Genomic DNA, 11,366 nt, shown 5'->3' on the forward strand with positions numbered 1-11,366 from the left:
ACCTGCAGTATGGAGCCAGAAACTATTACATTTATTGCAAAGGCAAAGGTCTTGCAGAAAGCCATAGGTCATAGTGTCCTGCTTTTAAAGCTCTGTATTCTTAAGAATTCCTGCACATTAGCAGTTCAATCGTGGACCTGCATTGATGTCTGGAGCCAAAGTTCATATCAGGTTTAATGGGGAGCCTCAGGTAAACGCTGGTAAAAGCTCTTCGGCTGATATGTAGACTCACCTAGACAGACTTTTGACAGATTGTTCTGGCCAAGAACACCCACTTTAGAGCATAAGAGACGATTTAACTGGCATTTATTGTGTCCAGTTTCATTACAAAAAATGCAATTTATTCCTTTTAGGGACATCAATCTGAAATAACAGCAGTCTCTGCAAAACAAAAGATAATGTAACAATAAAAAAGTAACAAAATTACAAATTTATGATCAAAATTAATATCGGAGTGTAAAAAAATAAATATTGATTATTTCACTGGCAAACAAACAAACAAACAAAGAAAAAACAAGTAAACCAAAAAACTAAAAAAAAAAAAATTATTTATTATTCTGTGGAGCCCAAATGGAGATATTTAACAGAAGTGTTGGGTATCGAAATAATGAAAATAAAGATGAAAATAATAATTATATATATATATATATATTGGAATTGGTTACGTCGCAATGTTTGAAATATTTCTGTTTTGAACCATAAAAGCGAGCCAATGAATATCACACAAGCAACATGCAAACTTTGCGCAAATACGTCTTAATTCACTATAAAGAAAGTGAAAGTAAAATGGAATGATGGAGCTTTCATCATCTGACGCCGCATATTCTCTCAGAAACTACAAGAGACGAATCTCTATGCTGATAATGGTATATCGCTAACTGTTTTCATTAATATTTATCTTGTGGCTCGTTGATAGTAAATATATATTTGTGCATGCATGTATGTACGTGTCTCTAAAAAATAAATGTGTCTCTGTGTGTGTTAGCAAAGTTTTTGTGTTGAAAACAAGCCCATGTTAAGCACAGAGAGGAAATCCAAACTTAGCAGCCTGAATTGCACCCAGCAAAACAAAAAAGATCAGCCCAGAATAGAAACTATCATGAGGATCACAAGACTAATTTAAAGTTTTCTGCCCTGTTGTCAGTGGTGTTCAGATATATTCCTGCGGCATGCAAAGCAACGGGGGCCGCAGGTTATCGCCTGTGCCGAGGCAAAGTGATGAGCAATTCTCACTGCTTCACCTGCGCTGTCGCCGGGGCCTCTTTTTAACATTAATTGGGTCCCGCACTCTATTATTCTCAGGTGTTTTTCCCCGAGCACTGCCCTCCTCGCTGAGGCTGGACGCGGGCATGACCTTCGCCGTGTGCTGGAAAGGGCAGGGATAATGAAGCCGTAGAATACATCTATGGCATTCCAATAAAGCAGGCACTCAGCTTATTATAGGAGACGTAAACAAACACTCCTATTAACATAAATCAAGAGGAGAATACTGCATCCACGCGTCTAATTAGCGAGGCTGTCTTAAACATCCCCCGCTGGAGGAGTCATGCCACATTGATTCCCAGTCTAATCAATTACATCCTGTTTGGAGTTTTACGCCACTGTCTGGATTAAAATGCACGCGTGGTCTTTTAAAGCATTAATGTGTGCATGAATGGTAGGTTGGACTGACAGTAAGCATTAAATCACATTTTGATGTTTCGTCTGAGCTGTGTTAGCTCAAGTATGAAACTTGGTTTTGAATAAAATGCTGTAAGAGAGCACAATGAAATCAAACAGCCATTTTTTCAAGAGCAAAAAAACAGCAGCTGAAAAACAAAAGGAAAAACACCCACAAAAACACAAATTTGCAAAGCGTGGCTCCCTAATGGCAACATTGTGAAAAGTCCTTGACAACTTTAATAATGGTTTGTCAGACAAAAAGCAACTCTGAGGAGGTTCAGAGTCCACCCGTCACAGAAAATAGAAAGAAAAAATTATGTCACAAGGTCAATGGTAAAAGGCACACTGTGGCAATAGAATCATATGGAAACAATTGAATGTGACAGGCAGTTTAAAATTCAACAAACAGCAGAATTTTAATATATTCTCGCTTTATCTGATGCACTTTCTCTGAACACAAAGCATCCATTTATCTGATATTAACAATAGAATGAGAAAACTTTCTGATGTAGCATTTTAATTTTGGGTTTAATGATTAAGTGGTTTGAGACCAATTTCCACTGATCAGACAAGCTAAACCAGTTTAATCTGGTTTAAACTTTAAATTTACATTGTACCAGCTTAAAGTGCCCCAAATTGTTTTTTGGAACTTGATAAGTTAGTAAATTTACTAGACTTTACTGGTCAAATGTATTCTACCAGCTCTATATATATATATATATATATATATACCTGCGATAGAAGGAATCTGCTGGAACATTGAAAATGATGGGCTGTCCCCCTCAAAGTCCAGATCTCAATCACATCGAACATATTTGGGGCGAGTTGGAAAATAAACTGGACAAATCTATTGTACATTCCTTGAGTTGCAGAAGGCATGGGATAACATTATTGATGAAGTTCTCTGGAAATATATTGACACTATGCCAGAGAGATGTGCTGCTGTAACTGCTGCAGAAGGTGGACATACCAAATATTGTGGATAGAAACATTACGACTCACTGCATCTGATATTTGTTGTGTTTAAAGCAATCTTCATGCTTCATGAACGTTATGACATGAAATCATGTTTTGGAGGCAAAAATAAATAAATAAATAAAAATCTATTATTTTCAGATCTGTTAGGTAACCACTGTATATATAATATCTATTGTTATATACTATAAAAATAACTGGCAATAAGTTACTGTATAAAGTTAATGCATAATAGTGTTGTATAGGAAAATCATGAAAAAGGAAAGTAAGAAGATTTATAAGGCCTTCATAGATAGATTTCATATGTCAATTTATGTGGCATCGAAACCACAGCGAATCTCATTCATTGCGGGCCATACTAAACTAAACCATCCAAGTGACTTCTTCAGCAGACGTCTTAAACTGTGCAGAGCTGCTGTCGGAAAGTGTTTTAGCGATTGTGTTGATGCTGAAGTACCGATTTGATATGACGTTATTTCAATACGACAGTGCATCCCTGTGGAGATTCTGATGAGCCGTACCCCAGAATCCTCTGTTTTTCATGCATTACTCTGTTTTTTTTTTTTTTGCAACTGAGATAAAAAAAAGAACATCTTTTGGTGTTAAAGTGTGCCTCACACACCCTTTTCTTGCATGCTAGAATTTTTATATCATAGCTGTTTTCAGCGCACAAGCATGCTGCCTTTAATGCCTCTCTGGTTAATGAAAGGCCTTTACGATAGGGTAGAGAAAGAGCGCTCAGCCACAGCGGGGATCTCCGGGAAGATATAATTACCTGAGATGAGTTTTTACACCCATGATGCCCTGATCTCTGTAAACACTTTGAGTACTAATACAGTACCAACTTCAAAGCGCGCTAATGACAGTTTTGCAAGCGCACAGAAATGTTTTTACTACCATTAGGGAGGCCAGAGTAAGAAGCAAAATTGCATGTGAGTGTTTGATTATTTTGTAACAATGTTTGTCCAAGTAGAGGAGTGTATAATTTCTCTCTGATGTTCATTCAGTGTTTTCCGGCATTAACGCGATTATGCATTCATGCACATAGCTAATGACTTGTATCACCCTCCTGAGTAGGTCTGTCTCAAGACATTTCATAAAAGTCTGAGATGCACCTTCATGCTGACACACGCTACACCCCCCCAGGTGCACAGACTGTGAAGTCTGTTTTGCACAGAATCAGCAATTTACTGCAATGATTAGTCATCTCTTTCTAGCAAATGAGTATTTTTTCCAGTGTCGTTTGTATGATTGGGTATTCTTTGAAATGTAACACCTTATGAATATTACAACATACTACTATTGCAGGGGCAGCTTGATGAGATTTGTTCATACTGTATATTCAAGCAGCTTCCCCTTCTGGAAGAATGATTTTAAACCAGACTGAACTAGTTAGCTAGTTTCCAGAGAATATTAGGCTGGTCTGTTTCGGTTTTCGAGTGGTTTGGGGTATCTTTCAGTTGGCCAGCTACCTAAATCAGATTGTCTGAACTGACCACATTGTACCAGCTTAACTTGTAAGTTGGTTATCACAGCTACTTTATAACATATTACTGGTCCAGTGTGTTTTATCAGGGTGAGTGTGATTTCACCAAGTTCAGCAGGTTCTTGGCTCAACATTCCAATCAACCAATTAAAACTGAGACACAGCTTTTCAGGAAATAACTGTTTTAGGCTTACAAGACCTACCTCTTTTAGACCTACTTTAAACAAGATGGTTAGCTAGTTTCTAAAGCACATTAGCTTGGTCTGTTCTGATGGTTATTGACATCTTAAACCAGTTTACCGTATCCGGATTAAGGAGTTCAGGTTGGTTGTTGCACCATGATAGTTTGTTGGAACATACTGGTCCAAGGTGTTCTACTATCTCTAATGAACTTGACCAACATTGTTCATGGTTAGTTAATTCTCTAAACCAGCTTTGATCATCTGACTGTAAATCGCTAGCTTAAGGCTCATCTTAAAGGGTTAATTCACCCAAAAATGAAAATTCTGTCATTGTTTACTGACCCTCATGTTGTTCCAAACCTGAACGACTTTCTTTTTTTCCATGGAACTTTTGGTTTCCACTGACTTCTATTTCATGGACACTAAACACAATGGAAATCAATGGGAACCGAAACTGTTTGGTTACCAACATTCTTCAAAATATCAACTTTTGTTTGGTAAAAAAAGTTATACAGGTTTGGAACAACATAAGGATGAGTAAATGATGACAGAATGTTCATTTTTGGATGAACTATCCTTTTAAATCAGCTTGAGACAGCCAAAGACCATAAATAACATTCTTAGACATGCTAAAAACCAGGTAAAGCCAGCTCATGTGTCATGTTTCTGCAAGCAATGTCTCTGCATCTGTTCAATGGCTCTCCTTCACAGTCCAGGTGTTGTCATTTTATACCACATCATTCTGCTGAATTCATTATCTGCTAGACCACAATGATAAATCTATGAGGCAACCAAAAGGAGTTTATGATGTGTAACACATTTTACAATATGGCATAACAGCATCAATTGGATCTCCTTTGTCCAAATAAAATGGCTATCATGATACATGTTGCAGCAGAGTGGAATTAGAGTCAGAGGAAGTGGACAGGAGAAGGGTTTTACTGCAAGGCTGGCAATAAAAGGCTGATCTTGTCAGCAAGGCCAGGCCCAGTGGAGCCAGGCGGTATGGAGGCAGGAAACTGGGATTAGATTAGCCTAGCTGCACACTGCTACATTATGTCCCTGAAACATACATCACAGAGCTTTATAAGGGCACATTAGCGGCAACACGTTAACATGCACCTCTCTTTGGTTTCTGTCTCTCTCTTCACTGGAAAGGCTAGCAATCTCAGTATGCAGATATGAACACACTAAGGTGACTGTGAAATTTTCAACTGATGTTTTGCGGCTCGATATATGAGCCTATAAGCAGTTTTAGCATTGCTAGTATAAGCAATTGGATTTTATGAATTGAATGCTATAACAAGCAAATGTAAATCCACTAATGTAGGCTGTGCATTATGTACAGTACATGCAAAAAAAAAAAAACAATCAATGTAATTTTTTTACAAGTCTTTTACACTCACAAAGACAGGATTTATTTGATCAAATACACAGTAAAAAAAAAAAAACACTAAGATTTTGAAATATTTTGTATAATTTAAAATGACTCTTTTCTATTTTAATATATGTTAAAATAGAATGTATTCCTGGAATGGCAAGCTTATTTTTCAGGATCATTACCCAAGTCTCCAGTGCCATATGATCATTCAGAAATCATTCTAATATGCTGCTTAACATTTCTAATTATTATTCACATTAAAACAGTTGCTGGTTAATATTTTTGTGCAAAGTTTAGGATACTTTCATTAATATAAAGTTAAAAATAACAAAATTTAATTAATGTTTACTGACTTTAAAATTTTAAATGGTAGTGTATTAACTACATTTTAAAAAGAAAAATAACCACCAAAATAATCACTAAATATTAAATGTTTGAGAAATCTGTGAAGTTCAACACAAACTTGCTTGCTTTTATTCACTTGCTTATTATCAGTTTTATTGGTTAGTTGTGTTCAGCCCTAATGTAAGTTAAAAAAATATTTATCAATCAATTTTTGGAGGAAAAATCATCCAGTAATTGCGTATTTTTTACAACTTATTATTATTATTATTATTTGAGGTTCATTTGGTTTAGGATGTAGAGCAAGGTAGCTCAGTATGTACTGGAAGAAAACTTCTGCTCTTTATTGAAACTGTGTACTGTTTTACTGCAGTAATCTAAACTTTCCATGATACTGATAAACAAAGACGCTGCGGTTGAGTGACTCACTTGTTCTTTTGTTTCTCTCTTTTTTCTCGCTGTCCCTGTCTCTCACATGCTCACTCTTCCACCCATCCTCTGTCTTTCTCAATTTTTCTTTCCATCATGCATTGATCCGACGCTGCAGGCGACTCGCTGCTCAAACACAACGGGATGAAATTCACCACTAAGGACAAGGACAACGACCACTCTGAGAATAACTGCGCGTCCTTCTACCACGGTGCCTGGTGGTACCGCAACTGCCACACCTCCAACCTCAACGGACAGTACCTGCGCGGCCAGCACACCTCGTATGCGGATGGCATCGAGTGGTCATCCTGGACGGGTTGGCAGTACTCGCTGAAGTTCACAGAGATGAAGATCAGGCCAACCAAAGAGGAGAATAAATGAGTGAGAACTAGAAAACATAATAAAGAGCTCAAAGGTGGCTGTAGGTGTTAGAGACACTCGATGCAGAAACGCAAGAAATTTCCCACGACAACTTCTTTCTCATGTTTCTGTTTCTATCCATCTTTCAAACCCCGTTTTCCCACCATCTTGTAGTGTTTGTGCTTACGCCCAATAGGCTGATGTTTTTCTCTTGATCTACTGTTTCAATCTCTGAATATTATTACAAAACATTGCAGGTATTGTCAAAAATGTACTATATAAAAAAAATATATATAGTTGTTGTCTAAAAAAAAAGAAAAAGAAAAAAACAAACTTCTGTAGCTGTGAAATTTAGCAAGAACGTGTAGCTTTTCATAAAAATAAAGACTTTTAACTCTTCAGACATCTGACGGAGAGGCAGCTTGTCCTATGTTATTTTTGTTCAGTGCTTAATCAATAACTCGTAGTTAAACATGACAAGGTTGCTATTGGCGTGTCCAGCCCCTGCTGTAATATCTGGGAAGTAACTAGATTTTCCCACATGACGAGTAAACACGTTATTGATCACCAGGGATGCTCAAGGAGTATATGTTTCACAGTGGTGGCTTTCAGAGTGATGGGCCACAACAGGCACATTTTTCACTGTGACAGGTCAGTCGGTGGAAGGTTTTATCAGTAGAGAAGCTGAACGTCTCTCAGAAAACACAATAACCCTTTGGTGTTACTGCCGGATAGAAGAGTGTTGGATTTTATCTTCTGCACAATAGGTCAGATTCACCAGAAATCACAATGAGATGGATTGACGGAGCTTTAAGGCTCCAACTTGGTGAAGATCTGAGAACTGAACTTGGGTTGAACAACTATTTGTTGTTGTGAAGAGACCCGACTCTTCTGTTTTAATAGTCAGTTCATCCTGCAGATCATTTCAGTAGCTTATTTAGTAGCTCATTAGTTTTTAATCTAATGTCATTTGTTTCAGGTAAACTGTGAAGTTCCCAAAATCTTATGCTGAAAGGAATAGTTTACCCTAAAATGCAAGGGTTTAAGATTCGAATTGCATTTAAAGCATGCATATTAGGCCTATAACAAACAGACTGGCAAAAACACCAGTGTTTTTTTTGTTTTATGAGGCTCTTATAAGTGGAAAATGAACATCAAAAGACATATATTTTTACAACAGTTAGTTCTTAACCTGCTTAGTGGGGATTCTTCAGCGACTCTATGCAGGTTATATTGTCACACCAGTAGGTCGCAATTAATAAGTGAATCATTGATTCATTTCAATTCGAAGAACACAGATTCATTTGGAAACTAAACAACAGGCTGTTTTATGAGTGAACCATTGAATCATTTACTTGCCTGATTTGTTGGAATGTTGGTTCATTCAGAACGAAAGAGTAATTATTTATATGTCAATAGCTTACTGATTTAATCCAAATAATGAATCATTAAGGAAGAAACACCACTATTTGTTTGTTGCTCAGAGGTGTGCAACAATTCTGTTTTGACTGTTTTCATTGGCGGAGAAAAAGTAAAGTATCTGGCAATACAGTCTAAATTTCTTTAACTGTTGTATAAAATCGTGAATGTGAATGTAACTCATTTTACTGATTTTGGTGTAAACTATTCCTAATGTTGCTTCTCTTTCTGTTTGTATTTGTTTTTGTTTTTTATCTATGCAGACTTGGTTCACTAATTTCTCCTTTTTTTTTCATTTATGGCACTGACAATGCGCATATGTCAACTTTCCAAACAATCAACTTGCAATGTCATTTACAAGTGTTTCATGAGTCTTTGTATTAGTTTTGACTGCACGATTTTCAACATGTCAACCTGCTGTTTTATTTGTATACTAATGTTATTTATCCTGCGATATCAATGTTGACTAACCCAGTGTTTGAATGTGAAAATCAGTTTCATAAGTTTATTTGTATCTTTATATTTGTTGTGACTGTACATTGATTATCGGATCAAAGAGATGAGCATTGTCTGCACTTTAAACAGCAACATCAAAATTCTAATTGTAAAATTACTAATTAGAATCACTTTTATATCTATATTGGAAGGAATTGAAAAAAACAGTTAACCCTAACCCTAAGGATAACTAATCCCTCAGATTATTTGAAAAAAGCAAAACATTTCAATACCATCTTGTTTTATTCTTCATTCATGATTCAATTGCCAATTTACAGTATATACTGCAATGCCTACTCCTTCTAAAAACCAATTCTCCACCGTCAGAGGAGCTCAAAACTACAACAGAGCGAACAGCTGTCACAGCCCAACCAAACGGATGGGTTTTGATCAAGTTTGTGACACATTCTCGCTCAATAAAGAGAACCATAGGCATTTCCGTGAGGTGAAATTGTTTAAGAAGAACGCCGCTATGTAGAGTGAATTTCATGGTCAGTTTTCTCTGGAAACCATAGGAGGGCTTTCGATGATCCAGTTGTCCTGATGTACTAGCATTCCATTCACATTCAAAACGAAGAGAAAACACCAATAAAAAACATCACCTCACCTCATCCTGCGATGTTTTTTTTTTTTCTCTGCAGGTATTTTTAAAAGAAATGTTGTTCTTTTCTGTAATGAAACTGATAAATGTAAGATACGGACTGAGATTGATTTTGTTGCGCCAAAGGAGAAAACGTGCGACAGCTACTGCTTTTGGGGAATGACAGATTCTCAGTTCATGTTGCTTTCTGTGAACTTCTTGGAACTCAGGAACCCCTGCCGATGGCCTCTCAAACTACACCTGTCTGCTGACGGCACTTGCCAGTCATCCGTGTAAATAATTTAACCGTGAAATTGCGCATGTCTTGCAGTATAACAACAACCCAGGATGACAAGAGGACGTTTTCCTTTCTTTACACATCCTGCCCTCCCTAACATCCCCTCAAACCTACAAACCCATCCTTTCTGACCAGTTATGAAAGCTATGAACGCAGATCTTCTGTACAATATTTACATTTGGTATGCTCTGCTACATTTTGGGAATTATGATGGACTCATGTTCCATTTTAGGTCTTGTATTAGCCGTATTTTTTGTTGATCATTAAAATGTGTTTAATGAGTGACATTTAATAAACATCCACACTTTCTAAAATACTCGCTTACGGTGTGACTGGAGCATTTCCTCTGACAGAAAAAGTAAACTAATTCCACCTTAGAAGTTTGGGAGTGAATGTCAGCTGAGGTCAGCTCATTAGCTGGTAATTGACTAGGTAGGCCAAGAAAAGATCCCTAGGAAAAACTTTTTTATGTGAATATTGTCGCATTTGCCTTGCTTTTGTGCCAATCTCAGGCCTAGATGGCATAATGAGGCTCTCGAGTGATGAATGTTTCAGGAATGTCGTGAAAATGCATGACATTAAATGGTGGAAAGGAGAGATTTTGCCTTTTTCTGTAACTCTCCTTGAGAGTAGAGAGGAAAAATGGTTAATATCCAGCAATCATGCAACATTCATTTTCATAAGATGACAGCAGGCTTCTTTTTTAACATTATTTTTGATTTCCTAATATAATTACCTAAATATAATGTGACTAGATGTAACTGTGACAGGGGTTTGCATTGCACAAGGCACTTTTCATGAATTTTGTGTCCCATTACAAAGCATTAGTGACTCAAAATGGTATTAAGTGTGCTTGATGTTGTTATTAAATAACAAAAAATGTACCTACCATGAAACGTAACCAGCAGTTAGTATAAAATAAGCTAAACTGTCACATTTTTGGGATTTTCAGATGTTGTATATTGGTATTCAACAATTAAAATAATGCCAAAAAAGTTATATTGCCCATATTTGTTAAGTTGATATTCAAGTCACTGTTAAATTATATAAAATTATATTTCTTAAAATTGTGACACCAATAGAAACATGTTACTGTGTATTTTTTAGTTCACCCGTCTAACACAATTCATGGAAAGTCCCTTTGTAATAGAACAATAATTTCTAAAAAGGTTACTAGCTCTGCAAAAGGGACATTTCACATCAAATTCTATTAAAATTGAAGAGCATCTGCCAATACATCTTGTAAAACAATTATAGCAAAAACTTTATTGCAACAGCACTAAAAAAATCCAATATGCAAATGCTTTACTCTTTTGATTCATTTTTCATCTCTATTCATGCTTTTTAATAGTTATAAAATAATTGATTTACTATCCTCAACTGTCCAAAAGTCTCTTTTATAGTAACTAAAGCTGCATTTATCCAACCAAAAAAAAATGCAGTTAAAATTGGAAAATATTACTACATTTTAAAATAACAGTTTTATATTGTTATATATTTCAAAATGTAATTTTTTCTTTTGATGCAAAGCTGAATTGTCACTATCCAAGTCTTCAGTGTCACATGATCCTTCAGAAATCATTCTATTATGCTGATTTGCAGCTCTGTTATTAATAATTATTTCTTCTATTAATAATTAATTCTTATTATTATCAAATATATATATATATATATATATATATATATATATATATATATATATATATATATTAGTAAACATACACACACACACACACACACATACACACACACACACA

General features: G+C 36.0%; 1 protein-coding gene across 1 annotated transcript in view; it reads left to right on the forward strand.

Annotated features, from left to right (window-relative positions):
• The window catches only part of LOC132098000 (fibrinogen C domain-containing protein 1-like), a 98,019-nt gene extending 90,797 nt beyond the window's left edge, over window positions 1-7,222 (forward strand). Inside the window, exon 8 of the mRNA XM_059504067.1 lies at window positions 6,576-7,222. Coding sequence (XP_059360050.1) covers window positions 6,576-6,838 — 263 coding nt within the window. The 3' untranslated portion in view covers window positions 6,839-7,222. The remainder of the gene's footprint in view (window positions 1-6,575) is intronic.
• Window positions 7,223-11,366: the final 4,144 nt, after the last annotated feature.

This window comes from Carassius carassius, chromosome 21, assembly GCF_963082965.1.
Source record: "Carassius carassius chromosome 21, fCarCar2.1, whole genome shotgun sequence".
NCBI classification, from domain to species: domain Eukaryota; kingdom Metazoa; phylum Chordata; class Actinopteri; order Cypriniformes; family Cyprinidae; genus Carassius; species Carassius carassius.